The following is a 20,680-nucleotide window of genomic DNA, read 5'->3' as shown; positions in this document are numbered from 1 at the left end:
GGACTTTCGGCTCTTTTATGAGATTCGAATCTTTTGGATCAGTCCGTGTCAAAGCTGTTTAGAATCCTGGCTCTTTTTATATTTATTTGACAGAAATTTGTATGAGAATTTATAAGTAAAACCTCATTTAACAACAGTTATTATAATGCTAAATGTGTTTTTTGTGCACAAATCTCTCACTTGTTTTGCTTTTGTGCTGATTCTTTTTTGGTTCAGTGTTAATCGTGATAAAAATGCATAAAAATTAGAAAAATATTTGGTTCTTTTCAAATCTCCAGTTCCAGGCGTTTACGTAAAGGAATCGTTCAAAAGAGCTGATTCGTTCACGTCTCGAGGTTTAATGTAAAAACTGTTTTAGTCATCGTGGATTAAAAATAGATTCTAGATGGAAAGTTCCAAAAGTTCCACATTGTGAACTTTACAGGATGGATCTTCTGTGGGATCTTCTCTGTTGAAAAATCACATGGAGCTCAGTGAGTTTGGAAGAAAAGAAGAAAATTCACACGATTGAATTTATCTGAGTCAGAGGTTTGGACAATAAATTGGTTCAATAAACAAAAGCAACTCAGTGTCCTGTGTGTCGATCTGCACCTGGTCCCAGAGCCAGGACTGAACCAGGACTAAACTGGGACTAAACTGGGACTAAACCAGGACTAAACTGGGACTATACTGGGACTGAACCGGGACTGAACCAGGACTGAACCAGGACTAAACCAGGACCAAACCGGGACTAAACCGGGACTAAACCAGGATCAAACCAGGATCAAACCAGGACTAAACCAGGACTAAACTAGGACTAAATCAGGACCAAATCAAGACTAAACCGGGACTAAACCAGGACTAAACTGGGATCAAACCAGGACTAAACCAGGACTAAACCGGGACCAAATCGGGACTAAACCGGGACTAAACCAGGACTAAACTGGGATCAAACCAGGACTAAACCAGGACTAAACCGGGACCAAATCGGGACCAAATCGGGACTAAACCAGGACTAAACCTGGTGAATCAGTGTTTGAGTTTTGTTCAGTTTAAACCTGGAACATTCTTCCTGAAGATGTGAGACAAACCTCAACTTTAACAATGTTTAAATCCAGACTCAAACGGTTCTGCACTGCACAGGAAGAGCCAGAGCAGGATCTATGTCCTGAGGAGACTCAGGTCTTTTGGAGTGAGGGGGACACTCCTGAAGACCTTCTACGACTCTGTGGAGGCATCATCCTGTACAGTGTGGTCTGGAACAGCAGCATCACAGAGAGGGAGAGGAAGAAGCTGGACAAGGTCATCCAGAAGTCCAGCTCCGTCCTGGACTGTCCTCTGGACTCAGTGCAGGAGGTGGGGGACAGGAGGGTCCCGTCTAAGGTAATTTCTCTGCTGGTCCATGAGTCGCCCCCTGCAGGACGCTCTGTCCTGGAGCAGCTTCAGTGCCTGATTCACTCTCTCTGTGTGAAGGTTTCAGGTGTTTCCTTCTGCTGCTGTGACTGAACAATGAACACAGAACATGTGTCAATCACACGTATGTGCAATACTCAAGTCACTTTACACAGATGTTACATTAGAGTCTATTTTTACTTTATTTTAAGTCTATTTTTTAAATTATTTTAAGCTCTTTATCTATTATCTTGTTTTATCGCATGTTCCATTCTCCTTCTGTTCTTTAACTGTGCGGTGCAACAATGGAATTTCCCCCCTGTGGGACTAATAAAGGCAGATCTTATTTTATCTTGTCTTATCTGTGACTGAAAGGGGTTTATTCTGCACTTTTCTCCTTTAATGTTAATTTTACGATGATTATTTCTGTTTTAATTTGTGTATTGTGACTTTAATGTCTTTCTTCTGTAAGACTCTTTGAATTGTGCTGTGTACCTAAACCTTCCTTTGCTGTGTCCACTAGATGGCGCTGAGACCAAACACTTGGTGCAGCTCGTGGAGGAGCTGGACCTTGTGAAATGGCGTCTGGATGAGGCGGTGCATCGCCTGTTGCCAGACTAAAAAGTGTAAAAAAGATGTAATATTCTGCACAGTGACATAGATTATAATGTCCCCACAGATTTATGAGACACAAATTAAACAAAAGTGACACGAGTGAGGTGATGTCCAACAGTTTAACACGTGATTATTTCTGTGCGTAAAGCAACAAATGTGACATAAACCTCACGAGGAGCTCTGTGCGTCCATCAGAGCAGCTAAAACAAACCACAGGACATTTATTCAGGACACTTTTCTCTCCTGTTCCTTCCTCATTTCCCTGCCCCACAGAGACGCACTCTGGACCTTGTATTTCCTGAACCAACAGCGCCCCCCGCAGCCTTATGGACCCACCGCGCAAAGAGCACTCCACTTCCCACAATCCCTTGCGTTGTTGTTGGCTGCCCCATCTTGTGTCCTCCTCATGAATATATATCAGTGTGGATTTGCGTAGGAGGTCGGCCGACGTTCATTTCATATTCCAGCGCTGTTTTCTGGTCCAAATGGGACGCGCAGTCACCGCCCTGCCCTCTCCCCGCGCGCCCAGCCTCTTCAGAGCCATTTTCATAGGTAAAATGTTTCTAGGAGCAGCGGAGACGATACGCACGGGGAAAAAGAGGCACGAAGTGAATGACTACTAGTGGAATAAGTCATCCACACCGCCCCTTTGGACATTCAGCGCGGTGGGCTCCTGTTCCGGCGTTTAGATGTAGAACCTTTAGGTAACCGAGGGAGGCAGCCACCGTTTTCACTTGGAGAGGGTGACTTTTCATTGGCACAGATGGAAAGCGCACAGGCTGCTGAGGATGGCGCGGTAGATGGAGGCGCGGGTAAGTTCATGAAGAAGCCCAGTGTTCTGTCTGTGGCCCGGGGGACTCCAGCGGACGATGGCGTTGGACATTTAGCCCCCTCTCACGCAGACGCAAAGAGCACGGGCAGTCTTCCGCACAGCGCTTCCACCGCGCGCTCTAGTGCGTCAAACCGGCCCGTGGCGTCGAGCGGCCCGGGCGCATCCAGCAGCTCCAGCTCCCTCCTGTTGAGACGGAGGCGCTTAAAGAGGAACCTCTCAGCTGTCACCACCAAGATGAGCTCGGCCCTGTCCTCCGCATCTCTGCACACCCGCAGTCTGGACAGGAAGAGTCTGCTCAAACACCGGCAGAACACGCAGCTCCAGCCCGTGGATCGCGAGTGGGTGCGCGCGGATCTCCACAGAGGCGCCGTGCACGTCCACGACAGACTCACACCATCGTGTCCCAGGCCGGTTCTTTGCACTATGGACACTACAGCCGGAGAGGTGGCTCTGCGTCTGAGTAAACTCGGCTCTAAGTCCACTTCAGTCACGCGCATTTTCTCTAAAGATAATCCCAAAACTGACCAAAATGGAAACTGCAGCGTGAAAAGTGAGTATGAGGAGAGCCAGTGTAAGATGAACGATGAGTCCAGTTTAAAGTGCAACCCCCTTCCTCCTCTGGAGTCTGCTGAGCTGAGGGAGAACCCCAGTGACAGGCTCAGGCTGCTGCTCCTGGAGGACGCGCCGCAGCAGGACGCACATGGAAAACTTTTCAGCCCCGAGTCTGAATCACAAGACAACATCACCTGCTCTTTGTCAGATCTAAACTCTAACATAGATACTCCCAACGACGAGGACTCGGAGCACAGGAACAGTTATGGGCTGAACTCTGGCTCTGATGTGGAGAGCAGTGCGTTTGATGACCTGAGCTCTGGAGCTCACCTCAGCGAGCACAGAGACTCCCTCAGTGATGACATGATCCTGGGCACAGAGGCGTCCATCCTCAGCCCCTCCTCTGACCTGTACGGCAGCTCCTCAGACGAGCTGGAGCTGGAATGTCCTGCAACAAGCACAAGCGTGGAGTCCAACTCCCAACACCACTCCAACGGTGTCTCTGCCAACTACAAGCAGTGCAACATAGAGCATTTAAATGACATGACTAACAATATGGGAGCAGATAGCAGACACAGCCCACACAGTCTGGGCAGTCTGCCACCCAGCAGCAGCGCAGGCTCCCTGTCAACAGCCTGCTCCACAGGTACTACACCTGACATCCAAGAGCTCGACTCTGCTCAAGGAGCTGGAAAATGTGAGCTGACAGTAGACCAAAGCGGAGATCCCAGTGATTCCAGTCCTACATTATATGTCCAGCTGCACGGAGAAGCTGTGAGGAGGCTGAGCCCCGAGGAGAGGCCTCTGCAGATCCAGAATGACTTCTTATTTAAGCTTGGATTTAAGGACCCCTGGAGAGTGCAAGAAGAAGGGCTAAACACAGAAATCGGCTCTTTGTTACGTTTCTATGCAGGTAAGAGGCTTTTACTCTTCGTACAGTGAGTACAGTAGCTCTGATTCAGGCCCAGTGTCTCTGAAACATTATTTACCTGTGACAAAGTGAAAGCTGCAGTCAAGCAGGGGCATGTTTTCAAGTTGCTTTGACTTGTTGTTTGGGACATTTCCCTCAGTGTTGGAGTTGACTTAAGGTGGGACTGACCTTGTGTGTTGTGGCCTAAGCTGCTTCAGGTTTAGGTTTCACTCTGGAGAGAGGTCAAAGGTGCTTTGTCAGGTTTAGACACGTACAGTCTGATGTTACAGTCCTGAAAACACTGAGTACAGTTTGTTATTCTGTTTCTACTGGAATTAATAGTTTTTATTTGACCAACACAATATGTTCCATGGACACTGGTGACATCAGCACAAAGCCATCAGCACAAGTTATGGAGCACAGACATGGGGCCCTTTCCGGCTTTTGCCCCATTCTCATCCTAATGAAAAGGCTGAATGCCTTTGTGGTTGGATGGAGCGAGGGGTGGGAGCCTCAGAGGACTCACTCACTTGTGGTCATTGAGATGCTGCACAGCGTCTGTGCTGTTGGCATCACGCTCTGCTACTGTCACACTAACTAAGTGCCTGCCAAGCTCAGTTAACATGCTTCTCCAAGGATAGACCCCTTTCTTCACAGATGATTCCTCCACTACTGCCTCTGTCCCGGCTCAGGGCGGTGGGAGGTGGGACTCACAGGAGGTGTCAGTGTGAACTGTAGAAGGAGCTGGTTATTAGGTCTAAGTGTGGACGACAGGCTCCCTCCCTCTGCTCCCAGAGGCTGTGTTATGTTCACATTCATTTACATGGATTTGTTTAAATATAAAATATATAAAATATGTTTTTGTAGCAACAAGTGTTGGTTAAAGTGTGATGCTCCTTTAAGGGCGACGCCTCCACAGTCCCATGTGAGTGGGCTTAACTGGTCACCTGAGCGTACTCCCTGGAGCCCGGAGCAGATCCACAGACACAGACTGAGCCGCTGCAGCCTGTGGGACAATAACAACAGTTTTATATTTGTCATAAAAAGTGTGAAGGAAAGTGTAGCTTGAATCACAGAGACACGCCGCTCTCCCGCCGTACATGATGAAGGCATGTGTGGAATGTACGCTGGCTCCTCCAGAATGTCAGGCATGTTGTGCAGAGGAAATGGAGCAGGGGGGAGGAGGGGAGGGGGCACCGGGGGGACGATGACTGGTCTGTGTGGAGTTTGAGTGTCTGACAGCTCAGCTGAGCTCTGCTGTGTGTGTGTGTGAGTGTGTGTGAGTGTGTGTGTGTGTGTGAGTGAGTGAGTGAGTGTGTGTACTGTAGAGCCCAGTCACACAGTGAGCTTTGTGCCGGCTCCGCTTGTGCCAGCCTTTGATTACCAAGTCCATCACTCTTTTATTGCTGTGGGCCTCAGGAGCCACAGGCCGTTTGAACGCAACACGCTAGCCTAGATAACACATTTTACAGCCCACTGGAAAAGTTAATAGCATCACGTGAGCTACATACAAAGCTCTTCACGCTGATTAGATGAACAGGAAGATGTTGGGAAGAGGCTGTTGAGTCGAGTGCTGGAGTTGCCATGGTGCAGCTCGGCAGATTGTGCAGACGACGCAGTGACTGGTCTGACTTTGAAGGGGTCAGGTCACAGTCCAGATGAAAGAGACCAACCGGGACTCGCATAAGAGCACACAAAAAGAGAAAATACACACAGAGAGAGGCCGCTCGGATCAAAGCGCCGCCGCCGTCCGCTTTGGCAGCCCGACGAGCGTCCTGTCTGCCCACACAAGACCCTTCTGTGTTGCCCACCCAGATTTATTAGCCTGGGATGAGCAGGAAGAGAATCAAACATGTAGATCCGTCATCGTAACTGCTGTATGTGTGTTTCTGCTGATGACAAACTCTAAAACTGAGCTGGAAATAAAGCTACGGTGACTTAAAAACAGGTGGACGTAATGATTTAACTGGTCGTATGGGTAAACGTGAAGGTTGTGTGGGTCAGGGGCTTGTGCTCTGCTGGATACAAGACTCTTACTCTGCATAATTATAACCACAATACAGACTTTTCCGAAAGAACGCACTATACAAGATGTGCAGTTTGTGCATTTAATCGTGTTAAAATGGAATATATTTCAAGGACAAGTGAAATTGGACACTTATAACTTTTATGCTCACACTGCACCTGTTTTTAACGTTTTAAATCGACTTTTATTCCTTGTTTAGCTTGTATTTTGAACAGGGAGGCGAGAAATAAAGATAAATAAATTAAAAAAAAAACAGTAGAAAGAAATAGAATATATAAGAAAGTTGATATTTACGAGTTCTAAATAATTATCTGACTCAGTGGAGCTTGACTTTTCCGCCCATTTTGAAGCACGCTAAGGTTTCGGGAGTGAGTTTAACTTTTATTTTTGCCATAGACGTTTGTAAATATTAAAATATGAAGGATTTAAAGACACGACTGAGGCTAAACGGTTAAGTGTTAACCATAAACTGAGTGAAATGGAGTCAGAATGGGCTAGCACGTTAGCTTTGTCCATTTTTATACAGTCAGTGTTGTTGCCACATAGTCAGTACAGTAATTATCATGACTTTAGCGTTTGGACTCGTAAAAGGAGGAAATGGCACAGTGAACCTTCGCACTGACTGGCAAAGGGGTTTCCCTGGAGGCCCTGGACCCACAGTTCTTAACCAAACCAAAGCACGACACTAAATAATTCACGTTCATCGGCTTCTCGTCTTTACAAACACTCCTGTCCGGTCTCGGTTGCACTTACTCACTCCTGCTTAGCATTTGAAAAGGCTAAATAAGGGTTAAGTTGCGATACAGTCCAAAGATGTCGGTGTAATCCCTCACGAGTCCAGGCAGGTTCCGTCGCAAAAGAAAATTGCACTTTGTAAACGCTAAACATCGATCGATATGGGTTTTTTTCGTGGCGGACGCTGATACCGATTGTTTAGAATCAAGAGAAACCGAACGCTGATTCGCTCCGCTGATATTTTTTTGGGCCGATTTGGATTATCTCCCCCCAAAGTTTATCATTTTAATTCCTTATAAACCCACCCACTCCCCGGTTTGGACACGAGCCGGATCAGAGCGCTGTGTCACGTTTGTGCAGTGTCCTATTTGGACTTTATGCATGTTTTTAGACAGTTGGTGAGAACAAATCAAATATAAACTGGCCAAACTATATATAGGTCTGTTTGTAGTAAGCGCACTGACTCACAGAGCAACATATTCAAAATAATGGTCCAGTTGTCAGATTTTATTGTGGTTTTTTTTGCGCGATATAGTAAAAAAAAACACAAAAAACAAACTATTTCTTGGTCTGGCTTCATACATTTTGTTGTTGAACAGTTTTAGAGATTAAGAAAGACATTAAAAATCACAATACGACCAATCAAAACATAAATAATCATCATAAAATAAACATTAAAAGAGAATAATATCGTTTATCGTGATAAAAAGGGCTGATGTGGGACATTTTATATATTTTATCACCTGAATGTGCAGAAAAAACGACTTATCCGCAGGGGAATCAACGGAAGGGACAAAGGGGGCTGTTGTCCGGGGCCCTAGGGTCTTAGGGGGGCCACAATTGGACCCTCTTCCTTTTAATTTGTCTTACAGGGGGACCACGTGAGGCTTATTGCCCTGGGCCTCCAAATTTCAGGTGACAGCCCTGTTCATACGTAATATTCTCTATTAAAGTTATAAGTATTCGTATCTATAACAAGTTTAAATATTATTGTGATATATTTGTTAATCGTAATTATTTTGACGGTGATAATCGTCTTACAAAATTTCAATATCGAGAAGACACAGAATAAAAACCTTTGTCATATGTGAAGCTAAACAGACGCGTTTGGAGCTTGGATTTATAAAAAATACACCGTTGCAGTAGCCGAATACATCATATACCACCAGACCGGGTTACTGTTCACATCTGTGGAGAGGCACCCCTGCTTTTACTGTCTTTTTGAGCAATAAAAACCTGAATAACTGACTAAATCCAGGATAGAATATTAACGTCATAGTGTAAAACGTGGCATTCAAAGCAGTGACATGTACATAAAGCCAAGAAGGTGTTGGTGGCAAACGCCCAACCACAAAAGTGACAGAGTGTGCCTTTAACTGCGGGATTAACGCTGCACCGTGATCACCTCCATTTTCTTTTCTTGGGCCTGGAATGATCGACTGGCCCGTCCAGGTATTCATTTCTTTTAGCTCAACCTGGTTATTGCTGCGTTTGAAACCAGAGTCTAGATCGATATCAGTTTCACCGCGCTGCACCCAATTTCCAGGTGGTTCCCAGGTCGGTTAGAGCCGTGAGATTCCAGTAAGAAAAATGTTGAAATGGAGCTCACAACTGCAGGAAAAAAAAAAAACCCCTGATGTGTTGTGAATATTTCCTTCTGTGAATCTAAATCCTGGGTAGTTCCTTACGACAATTACGTCACACTTTTTGTGCTAATTTGTCTGTGAAAAGGTTCGACTCGTTTTCATTCTGCCAAGGAATTTGTTTTTGGCAACAGAGTTTTTTTTAATAACGCTATTAACAAAAAAAAAGTTTGAGTTTCATTTCATATTTAACCCTTTGTGGTTCCAACGAAATGACATGTTTAGAGCTGGGACAATAAACAAAAATATCGTTTATCGTTATAAAAATGTCCACAATAATTATAAATATAAATGTGAGAATCGCCAACGCAGATAATTGCAGTTATATCAGCAGAATGTGCAGAAAATGAAAAGATTAACCCACAGAGGAGTCGATAGTACAGAGTTGTTGTCCCGGGGTTTAGGGGCCCAAAATTGGACCGTCTTCCTATTAATTTGTATTAGGGGGGGCCCATGAGACGTCTTGCCCCGGGCCCCTAAATATCTATTGACGGCCCTGCTCGTCCACAATTCTCCGCTAAATCGTAGTTGTTTTCACTGTTCTTTTACTTTCTTTTACAAATTTTGCTTTGGAATAAGATTAAAATTATAATTATTCATATCCAGAACATTTTAAACTGTCAGCTACGTTAATCATCTCCGTGATATAATCGTTAATCACATTTATTTTGACCTTGATAATCGTGACACTTAAGTTTCAATATCGTCCCAGCCCTGCTCTCCACAGATCTAACATGTAACTTGGAGGAGGAGCCTACACCAGTAAAGTTATGTTGTTTTAATGTTAGTATATTTCTTACTTTTGCCTCCAAACCACAGATTATTTGTGGTGGCTCCTCCGGTTGATCCCGTTTATGTCAAAGGGGGAATTTTAGAAAAGTTTTGCAGCTAAAATGTGTAAAATGTTTTATTCTCTGGAGGCATTAAAAACTAAAACAGCTCTGGAGTCGATATAGAACTTATTTACTGTCAAAATAATCTGAATGACGATGGCGGTGTCCACGGCAACGTCCGACATAATGTGGATTGTTGTTTTTAAGATACGTTTTCGATAATTCACAACCACATCACACTCGATATTCTGCTCCAGAGAAGTACGACGATAAACGATAACGATGAAACTACTTTAAGCCAATGACGCGATAGTAATCCCAGTGAAACATCATTAAACGGCTCTATTATTGGTCAATAATTAGCCACGGGGGCGGAGCCAGATATTTTTGGTTGGAGGAGCTAAAGATCTTCAGTGTAGGTGCTCACTTTAAAAGGTAATTTAGCGTCTTTTAACAATAGAGCTTAGCCCCGCCTCCTACTTTTTAAAACAAGTTTAAACCTGTTTTTTTGTTTTTTATTGCAGTTTCTTATTGAACACGTTGCCATTTGAACATTTTTAGTTGGAATTTAATGTGCTAATGCCCCCATCGCCGCCGCCCCCGATTCACCGCAGAAGTCACTTATTCAACCTTTTACAAATGAAGAAATGTCTTCGTATTTCAACAAAAACACCCCAAATCTGCAATAAAAGTGGATATAGTGAGTATCGTGGCAGGACTAGTAACCCCTCCTCCATCTCGTACGCTCCCCCTCCTCTTTTTACTGTGTATTTCTTCCATCTCGTACGTTCTTCCCTCTCTTTACTGTATATTTCTTCTATCTAGTACATGCCCCTTCCTCTTTTTATTGTGTATTTCTTGCATCACTGTCTCTTTACTGTATATTTCTTGCCTCTCGTACGTTCCTCTCTCTTTTTATTATTTATTTTTTGTATCTTGTACATTACCCCCCTCTCTTTACTGTATATTTCATCCATCTCGTACGCTCCCCCTCCTCTTTTTACTGTGTATTTCTTCCATCTCGTACGTTCTTCCCTCTCTTTACTGTATATTTCATCCATCTATGCCCCATTCTTTTTATTGTGTATTTCTTGCATCTCTGTCTCTTTACTGTATATTTCTTGTTTCTCGTACATTCCCGTCTCTTTTTATTATGTATATTTTGTATCTTGTACATTACCCCCCTCTCTTTACTGCATATTTCTTGTGTCTCGTACGTTCCCCTCTCTTTTTATTGTGTATTTCTTCCATCTCGTACGTTCTTCCCTCTCTTTATTGTATATTTCATCCATCTATGCCCCATTCTTTTTATTGTGTATTTCTTGCATCTCTGTCTCTTTACTGTATATTTCTTGTTTCTCGTACATGCCCCCTCCTCTTTCTCCTGTATATTTCTTGTTTCTCGTACGTTCCCGTCTCTTCTATCTGTCCACTGAGGCCTGTATTTCTCGGGTCTTACCTCAGGCCGTTGTGGAGGAGGCGGAGCTGCTGACGTGATGATGACTTAAAGGACTGGCAGGGGTTTAAAAGCTTAATGCTGCTGTAGTGTTTTCCCCTCTCGCTCTTCCTCTCTCTTTCTCTGTGCTGCAGCTCTTAAGCACAGAGCCCTCACTCGCGTCTTGACACTGCCTCGTCAACTCGATTGGAGAGATTGGAGCCGCTTGGCGTCTCTGTGAAAACCTCCTCAAAAGCAACGCTACTGATATAAATACTTTGGTTTTGGATATTCGCTCTCAGATATAGTATTTACTACACAAAACTGACTGTTGTGAGCTTTTAATCTGTGTTTTAACGCTGTTACCGACTCAAAAACAGACCTGGAGTTGTGTTTTGTTTCATTCACACATGTTTGAGTCACACTTTATTACATCAGGGGCCTCAAACTCAAATGATCTGGGGCCGCACCAGGTTTTCCACAAAAAAGTTTGTTAAAATCTTCTCAAACATCATCACAGTTTTCAACACACATGAGGAAATCTGCCAGTTCTTGTGGGGTTTATGGATTTGGTGAAACCTTCTACACGCCACAGTAACATTAACCCTTTAAGAACTGAGCACATTATAGCCCAGTACAGCTACATAGACTTTTATTCTTTTTTTAGCCCTAAAAATCATGTTAAAGGAAGTATCTATATCTCTATTTCACATATCCATCCTTATTTTTCCTTTGACACATTAAATAACTGACTGAGCGGCTCCTGCGCTCTGATTGGTCGTCTTTGAGGGCGACGTAAGCACATGACCGTAATGACAGTAACATATTTAAAGAGCCTCATGTCTCCGCTTTGAGACGCCGTTTGAATTTAATATGAAGCACGATCGGTTGCGGAGTTACGGTGATGGAAAGTCCACAACCGCGAGTCTAACGGCGGCGACAGCATCCGACGCTATAGGGTTAAACTTTCATATTGTCCTGCGGGCCACAAAATATCATCTCACGGGCCGCAATTTGCCCCCAGGCTGCGAGTTTGAGACTCTGTTCCACCTTGTGATGTCATGAAGTGGTAGTTTTCACGTTAGCAGCTCATTTTACCTTTAGTTCCAGTAGAGATAAGTGGCGATTCTAGAGCTGAAATGATCCAAATGATTGTAGAAATGAAGGTGTGTGGAGTTTAACCCTCTGATGCAGGAATTATAAAAGCTTTGGTCAAGATTTCTTTCTGATTTTTTTCTTTTTTATTCTTCTCAGGACAAGGAACAACATTGTGAACTGCCTGTAAAAATGAATTAACTTGTGTTCTATTGTAAATATACAGACACATGTTTCTTTTTATGCTTTGAAAAACATTTTTGGGAAATTTCAACACTGTATAGGAGCAACGTTTAGGCCTGAATAAGAAAAACAGAGGAAATTTACTTGCAGTTACACCGACTGACCACTGAATTGACCTCAATGGAGTGTGGCAGCAGAGAGCACTCCACATAAACCAATGCATTAAAGAGAAAGTTATGTTTTAGTAGCTGTCCACTGCAGTGACCGCTGTGCACCAGAGGGTTAAAAACACAGCGGAGCACTTCCTGTATCACCACACGTCCATGTTCACTTCCTGTTTGGGACATGGCGGTGAGCGGGTTAGCTATGTCCACTTATATATAAAATCATCTTTCTGAATATGTTTTTTCAGTTCATGTTTCAGTTACTATCAGTTATTAGACACTGAATTCTTCTCGTGTTCCGTCGATGAAGCATTTACCCCTAAACTAACGTCACTTCGTCTAAAGGCGCCGGAGGCCGATCTGATTTGTAAACACTTTGCGACTTTGCCTTTTGTTAACCCTCATTTTCCTAGCACATCGTTTCAGAGAATGAAAAGCTTTATATGCAGATGCAGATAGAGCACCGCAGTTTTACAATATAACTGCTAAAAAAAACAGGTATAGATAGCCCCTTTAAGAGAGTGATCACTAAACCACTCCCCTTTAAGAGACGGATCTGATGAACTTGAATGAATGACATAATAAAAAGTATAAATGTTTTGTTTTTCCGCAGTGTAGCTTGATTTGCCAAAAAAAAGTCACACGTTCTGACATTAGAAAGTTGTGTTTCTCTTCCTCCTGTACTTCCTCCTGTACGATTAACTCTGAACGAGGCTGCGCTGACTCATAATGAAATTGTTTAATCTCACACGCTCCTCCACCACAGGCCACCGCAGAACTCTACCCGAGATGGAGGTAAAAGTATTTGCTGCCGTTGGGCCGTTTACGCGTCCAGTGGTGTGCGTCTGTGTGCGTCTGTGTGCGTCTGTGTGCGTGTCTGGGGTTGTCGGGTTGTGCGCTCGTTCCGTTACAGCAGCAGAATGTTTTGGGTCTAATATAGATCGTCTTCTTCTCTGACATCCTCCCACCATCCTCTCCTCTCTCAATTTCTCTCATGATCGATCCCCCTCCTGCTCCTTGTGCTATCGCTCCGCACATCTCCTCCTCCCGCTCACCATCTGACACTTTCCATTTATTTTCTCATATCTCTTCATTGCTCCCTGACCGATGCTTTCTTATTCCAGAGGATTACTGGTGACCTTCATTAATGTCTTTTAACAAATCCTAATGAAACAGCGGCGCTCACATGCGACAGGTAGAGACGCACACGTGTCCCTTTCACTCTGCTCTTTGTGACAAGGACGAGTGAGAACAAGTATTTGAAGTTTCAGGGTAAACTCTGAAGTAGAAAACATCCTGGGGACACTGTGTTTATTCTCTTCCTGTGGTTACAGACCTGTCCACAGTGGCCACATTATTACACTGTGTATTACTTTACATTTGTTTGTTTAAAATGTAAACTACAGCTTAAACCTTTAAGTGCAGTATCGTCTAAATCCTGGAGCTGCGTGTGGCCGAGTGCTTCTGCAGACGTCCTCTCTCTCGAGCCCGAGTGCTGCTTGTCCCTGTGGGAGTCCTGCTCGGAGCTGTCTGTCACACTGGCCTTACACAACAGTCCCAGAGGAGTTTGGACTGAGAGTGGCAGACGTCACGGGGAGAGGTGTCCCTTCAGAGGGGTCACGGTGCTGCGTGTGCCCCTGGCCTGAGCGCACGCACGGAGGGGATTAGAACCGGCCGCTGGGGCCCCGCTGTGTACAGCTTTGATCAGCGGCCCCACAGTCTAATTCCAGACAACATCTGTAAGTCTCAGCATTAGAGACGAGCACAAGGCGTCCAGTGTACGGCAGAACTGTGTCAGTTCCTGGATGGGAGCTTTTAAATACCTCCACTCCTGCAGAGCCTGCTCTCATTTCTTTTACAAAGCTCCGTTTCCCTCAGAGAGTGCTGCGTTTAAACCTCCACATTATGCAAACACGTTTTCCCGTCTTGTCGAAAGAAAGGCCAAACAGATGGTGTGTTAGGCTAACAGCATTGTGTGTGAGGAATGCAGATTATCAACTCATCCCAAAATCTTTGTTTGTGTCATCTGGACATGGTCAGATAAGATGTGTCTGGGTGGAGCGCGGCTTGTTTCACTGGACTCTGCTCTAATAGAAAAGCCCACAGTGCTGATATGAAATGACCTACATAAAAGTTTATCTCTCTAAAAAAATGTACTGAAGCGTGCAACTTCCTTGTTGACCTGCGTGTTCTTGAGCGAAAGGCAAATGAAAGAAGTCAGTCACATGTCATTGCATATCCAAAACAGCGGAGGCAGCGAGCTGTAGAAACACTAAAGATCCTGTGTTCAAAGAGCTGAAAGTCCACTGCAGACATGTGCGGCCAGCGGCCTCAATCATTAACATGGCACTGTGCTTGTCACTTGCTGTTAGCTGTGCACTTTGCTAATCACCCAGGACGTGGAACCAGACGGGCCTTTCGACGAGGAAGTAGCCTCAGTGTTTCCCTGGACGGGTGCTGCCTCTCGTGGCTGTTTCCTTTGCATCGCACTTGTTTTATGAACTCTCCCACAGCTCCCTTTGTCCACTGTTGCCCGGTCCCTTTGGCGCGAGCCCTTTCTCTTCACTTTTTCTCACTCTCTGCGCGTCTCCGTGCCCTCCGGCGCCCCCCGCCTCTCCCCCGGTGCCGCCGCGTTCACATGGCCCCTGCATGTGACACGGAGCCCGAGCCAAAACACCCCGGATGCCCGCTTCAGCCCTCCACTGTTCCCGACCTTGTTAAATTTTAAACAAAACAAAAGAAAAGGAAGGGAAAGGAGGAGGAGGAGGAGGAGGGCAGGAGGAGAAATAAATGAGCAAAGCGAGCACGTGGGGCCGGGGAATGTGCAGCAGCATCACAGACTCATTCATCGGGTCCACACGCTCCGTCCTGCTACTGTCAGACCGGCTCCGCTCGGCTCTTTAACCCAGAGCACGATGAAACACGGATCTCAGTGTATTTCTGTGGAACTGGACAAACTTCACCAATTATGAATGATCAGTCTGGGACAAAATGTAAATATTACTTTGAATATGAATGTTTTATTTCTGCTAAACCAGAGACTTTATTAGTATATCTATAAACCCTTTTCATGGAGCCGCCTGGTTAGTTCCGGTTCTCTCAAAAACTGCGGAGCCGCACTTCCTGTTCCGTTCATTGTGTGTTGGAAATTAGCCGATTTGTGCTAAAATAAACAAATATTTAAATCACAGGCATCAGACTGAAAGTTACAGATAGATAATCACAGACGGGATGTTGAGACCTTTACTACGACGAGGAAGAAGCTTCTGTGTTTAGAAAAGTAGGGATTAGCGTCTTGAAGCTAATGCTAATGCTAACTGAAATTAAAATGAGATAGTGATGTTAAAATCGAGCTGCAGTCTGAAGGATTTTGCACCGAAAAACATGGACTTGTCATTAGATGTATTTTCATTAAGTTGTTTTGTTCTATTTTGAGATTTAGATTAGGTTAGCATTAGCATTAGCATTAGCATTAGCTTTGAGACACAAATATCTACTTTTATAAACAGGTTTCCTCCGGTTAAACGCTTACATCGTCAAAAAGGTTTATAAGATGGATCTGACGCCATGCTATTGCTAACGGCTAACACCACCTAGCTAACAGGTGTTCAAAATGACAGTTGATGCTTTCCTGGATAATTTCTGAGTCTCCAAATGACAATAATCCAAAGACATTTTAGCCAAGTGCATGTTTTATGTTATGGAAAGAGTAAGATTAAGTTTGTTTCATAACTTTTTAAAAACATCTTTCTATGTACTTAGACTTTTTAAAATAAATGAAATCCCAATATAATCCATTTTCACAATAATTCCATATAATTCCCACCTCAAACAGCAGCTATTTTTCAAACTTACTGTATTTTCCGGACTATAAGTGTCACTTTTTTCATAGTTTGTCCGGAGGATGAGACTTATATGTGAAATTATTCAAATATATAATTTCACATCTTTGTTATTATAATTCAATGGATTTATTGATTTGGAGTGAGATCCAGATTAAACTTGTTGCTTGTTTTTTCTGCTTTATTTATCTGATTAACTGTTAATATCTTACGTTAACAAACCAGACACGTGTTCAGTTCTGTCTGTGCTTCATGTAGCTGAATAAATATAAATGTGTTACGTTAGCGTGATGTACTGATATTCAGCCTGTTGGTCCACATATTATTATTATTATTATTATTATTATAACTTGACTTTAAAGATAAAATGTCTGTTCTTGGTCTCGGATTTTGTAAAATAAATGTCTCTAATATATGCGGCTTATAGTCCAGTGCAACTTATATATGTTTTTTCTTCATTATTATGCATTTTTTGGCTGATGCGACTTAAATAAAACGCCAATATAATCCATTTTCACTATAATTCCGTATAATATCGACCTGGAACAGCAGCCATCTTTTCAAACTTCTCTGTAAACTTCAGCGCTTTTATTTTGGAGAAGTTGACGTGTCTTTTCCTTTGTTCAGCGGCGTCCTCATTACCTCTCCTCTTTGTTCTCTCTTCTCCGTTACAACATGGCAGCCTTTCATATTAAAATGTCAGAACGCCTCTCTCTCTCATCATCCCCGTAGATCACTGGCTAATTTAAGATAAGCTCGCCGCGTCCTTCATACGCTGTCATAATGAGCGGTGTTGGGAGGTTAAGTACAAACAAAAACATTTGGCTTAACTGTTGTCTGCCCTTTGTAAAACTCCAGGCATATTCCGTCTTTCATGCGGGATTAGCTAATTACGGCTTCACGTGGGCATTTCGTTTTCAAGTCGTCGTTGTCAAACACTAAAAATGTTTTGGTGTTGTGAAATTCATCCGGTTACAGTGGTGAAGTGGTGTTTTTTATCTTTCATTATTATTGTTTCCTTTGTGTTGGAGTAAAACAAGAGGAGACATGAAGCCTATGCACCATTTTGGACGTCTTCCTAAATATTACTCCCACGTAAACAGCTTTGACCTTTGAAAACTTACCTTGAGCAGTTTGAATCACGCGTGTTTAAAGGGCCAGCACCTGATTTTTCTCCCATGTATTTATTAATTAATTTATTTACTATTTTATATATTTATTTATTATTATATTTATTTATTTGTTTATTTTTTATTATATTTATTTATTTATTTATAAATTTATTTACTATTTATTTATTATTATATTTATTTATTTGTTTATTTTTATTATATTTATTTATACATTTATTTACTATTTATTTATTATTATATTTATTTATTTTTTATTATATTTATTTATTTATTTACTAATTTATTTATTTTGTATTATAATATTTTATTTATTTATTTACTAATTTATTTACTATTTTATTTATTTATTATCATTATATTTATTTATTATTTATTATAGTACTTATTATTACTTTTTACTGGTATTGCAAATTTGTTTCTTGAGGTCAAAATAAGTCTGTTGGGCACTGTCAGGAAGTCCGTGTTAGCATGCTAGTTGTTGTGAGCTTTACCGTCATGGCGAAAAACACTGCTCTGGTCTCTGAAAGTTGTAAAAAAGTGCTTATAAACTCATCACAGTGAATAATTAGGATGTTCTGAGTGCATAAAGTAAGTGAGGAGTAACTTTGGACCACCGTGCAACGTTTAAAGTTAGCGCTAGTTCTGTTTTTCACATTTTTTCAAGACGGTAAAGATCAGGTCGGCTTCAGCGCTTTTAAACACGCCCTTTTCGTGAATTCATCTTTTATAAAAACTTGTGTTAAATATGTTTTTGATTTAAATAGCCTGTCTGGACTGTATCGCTCTGTTAACAGGTCAAGCTAAGGGACGCAGCTAACGCTAGCATGGTTTATTCACGGGAGTTTTCTTCATAATCAGGGTCAACTGTGCGATAAACCGGCGCTTCTACTTACTCCATTCAGTCGTGTTGTGTCCAGTTTAAGACCTGTCCTTGTCTGCTGTTGTTTTTCAAATTCTTGCAATGCATTGTGGTCTATATTGACTGCACTATGGACTTTCGCACATCGCTAAAAATGGTGTGACCCCTAAATAGTGCCCTAACCATGTGTATATAAACTTAGGCATCGGATGATAATGAAATTTAGTGTCACGATTATCATGGCCAAAATAATTGCGATTAACGATTATATTGCAATAATGATTAAAGTTTCTGACAGTTTAAAATGTTATTGATATGAATAATTATCATTTTAATCTTAGTCATAAGCTAAACTTTTAAAGAACTGTTATTGTTTTGTACTTTATCAGTGAAAAAAGTACGATTTAGTGGAGAATATTGTGGATGAGCAGGGCCGTCAACTGACATTTGGGGGCCCGGGGCAAGAAGTCTCACATGGGCCCCCCTCAATACAAATTAATAGGAAGTGAGTCCAGTTCTGGGCCCCTAAACCCCGGGACAACAGACCCCTTTGTCCCCCCTGTCAACTCTCCTGTGGGTAAGTCGTTTTTTTCTACACATTCTGGTGATATAACGGTGATTATCACGATTATATAAAATCTCCCACAAACGATTATTGTCAAACTTTTATAACACGATAAACGATGATATTGTTTATTGTCCCATCCCTACTCCATAATTGTCAGACTCGTCATTTTGGTCTTAAATGTTTGTATTAACCTGCTCTACATGATCCCGGGGTTCATTTTTTGGAGTTATTTTGAGATTTTTTTTTAAAGTTTTTTTTTTTTTTTTTTTTTTTGTGGTCATTTTGAGGTTTTTATTTTTTTAAATACATTTTTATTATAATTTTTTTTTGTTATTTTGAGGTTGTTTTTTTTGTTTTGTTTATTTTGTTTATTTTTTTGTTATTTTGAGTTGATTTTTTCATTTAATTTTGAGTTGTGTTTTTTTTTGTTTGTTATTTTTTAGTTTATTTTTTGATTTTTTGAAAAACTGTGTCCTCTCTCTGTCTCTGTCCTTCAGACTCATTCTGGTCTTAAATGTTCGTATTAACCCTCTACATGATCCTGGGGTTTTTATTTCACTATTGTGTCTGTAAATCAAGATATGAACATTAATAACAGACAAATCAGGCGCCTTTTCCCCCAGATCACTCCCGCTAGCGTTAGCAACAGGTTTGATTGACAGTGCTGCTAAGCGCCCTTCGACAATCTCGCTTCTGATTGGCTCTTCGGTTGCTATGACACTCGTGGGCGGAATTCCAAACGTGAAACTCAGCTCCAAATTAGCCGCTATAACTGCTAGCCTCGATGAGCTTCATTCTCCTGGAGCTGAACACTGTGGGTGACGTCGCGCTCACTTTAGTCCACTTCTTTGGCTCTAACGTGGGAATAGTGCGGACGTTCGGACATTCGGACACAGCCAAAGACTATTCCGTGACTTCGCAGCGGTATTGTTTATATTTTCTTGCTTATCCTTTGCCGTCACAACTGATTCAGCCGCAGCACGACGCGCAGCACAGCCAATTATATCCGTGAGCATCACAAGCTAACGTGTCAACCCTTTTCAAATCAAAGAGACTGTGACGCAACATGGCCGTACCGACAATATCAGGAGAACATGTCACTTCTCCTTATCACGTTCGCTCAGATAAGTCAAACGGAGGAGCGGGGGCGGGCTCGTCAAACACACTCAACGCATAGATCTGACCTTTGACCCGCGGTGTGAAACTGCCTACCGCTACTGTGCATCTTATCGAGTCGTTAAAGTAGACGTGATGTTCACAGATAGATTTTTTTTTTTTTTTTACCCTCAATAATTGGCTTTTCTTTGCACATTTCTTCTTGTTTTTTGACGTATTAGACTCTATATATAAATGAACAGAGCTAATTCAAAACAGGAAGTGATCCCGGACACGCTGCTCGCTCCATCAATTCTGGCTGCAATTCACTTTACATTGAAAAATCATCTCTTCTCTCTGTATCTGCCGCTGTCAGACTCGTCATTTCCGTCTTAAATGTTCGTACTGGTGTTTTTATTTCACTATTGTGTCTGTAAATCAAGATATGAACATTAATAACGGACAAATCAGGCGCCTTCTTTCCCCGAGGTCACTCCCGCTAGCGTTAGCAACAGGTTTGATTGACAGCGTTGCTAAGCGCCCGCGCCCTGCTAAACCAGCCGTGTGGGAGGGAAGGGGCGTTACCTACAACATCCTCGCTCTGGATTGGCTCTTTGGTTGCCATGATACTCGCGGTCGGAATTGCAAATACATTTGTTCGTCACTATATCGCGGCTCAGCTCTCTCTGTTTCGCTGATTTTTTTGTGTAATTTTGCATGTTTTTTTTTTTACAATATATGAACGTACATTGTGTCGTGCGTCCTGATTGGCTGTTGGACTGTAGACCA

At 42.6% G+C, this 20,680-nt stretch overlaps 1 protein-coding gene across 1 annotated transcript in view; it reads left to right on the top strand.

Annotated features, from left to right (window-relative positions):
• Positions 1-2,413: 2,413 nt before the first annotated feature.
• phlpp1 (PH domain and leucine rich repeat protein phosphatase 1) overlaps positions 2,414-20,680 on the top strand; it is a 108,428-nt gene continuing 90,161 nt past the window's right edge. The window contains exon 1 of the mRNA XM_033982012.2: positions 2,414-4,283. Coding sequence (XP_033837903.1) covers positions 2,750-4,283 — 1,534 coding nt within the window. The 5' untranslated portion in view covers positions 2,414-2,749. The remainder of the gene's footprint in view (positions 4,284-20,680) is intronic.

Source organism: Periophthalmus magnuspinnatus, chromosome 17 (assembly GCF_009829125.3).
Source record: "Periophthalmus magnuspinnatus isolate fPerMag1 chromosome 17, fPerMag1.2.pri, whole genome shotgun sequence".
Classification (NCBI taxonomy): domain Eukaryota; kingdom Metazoa; phylum Chordata; class Actinopteri; order Gobiiformes; family Gobiidae; genus Periophthalmus; species Periophthalmus magnuspinnatus.
Note: the sequence above shows the minus strand (reverse complement) of the source record. Positions and strands in the feature narration are given on the sequence as shown.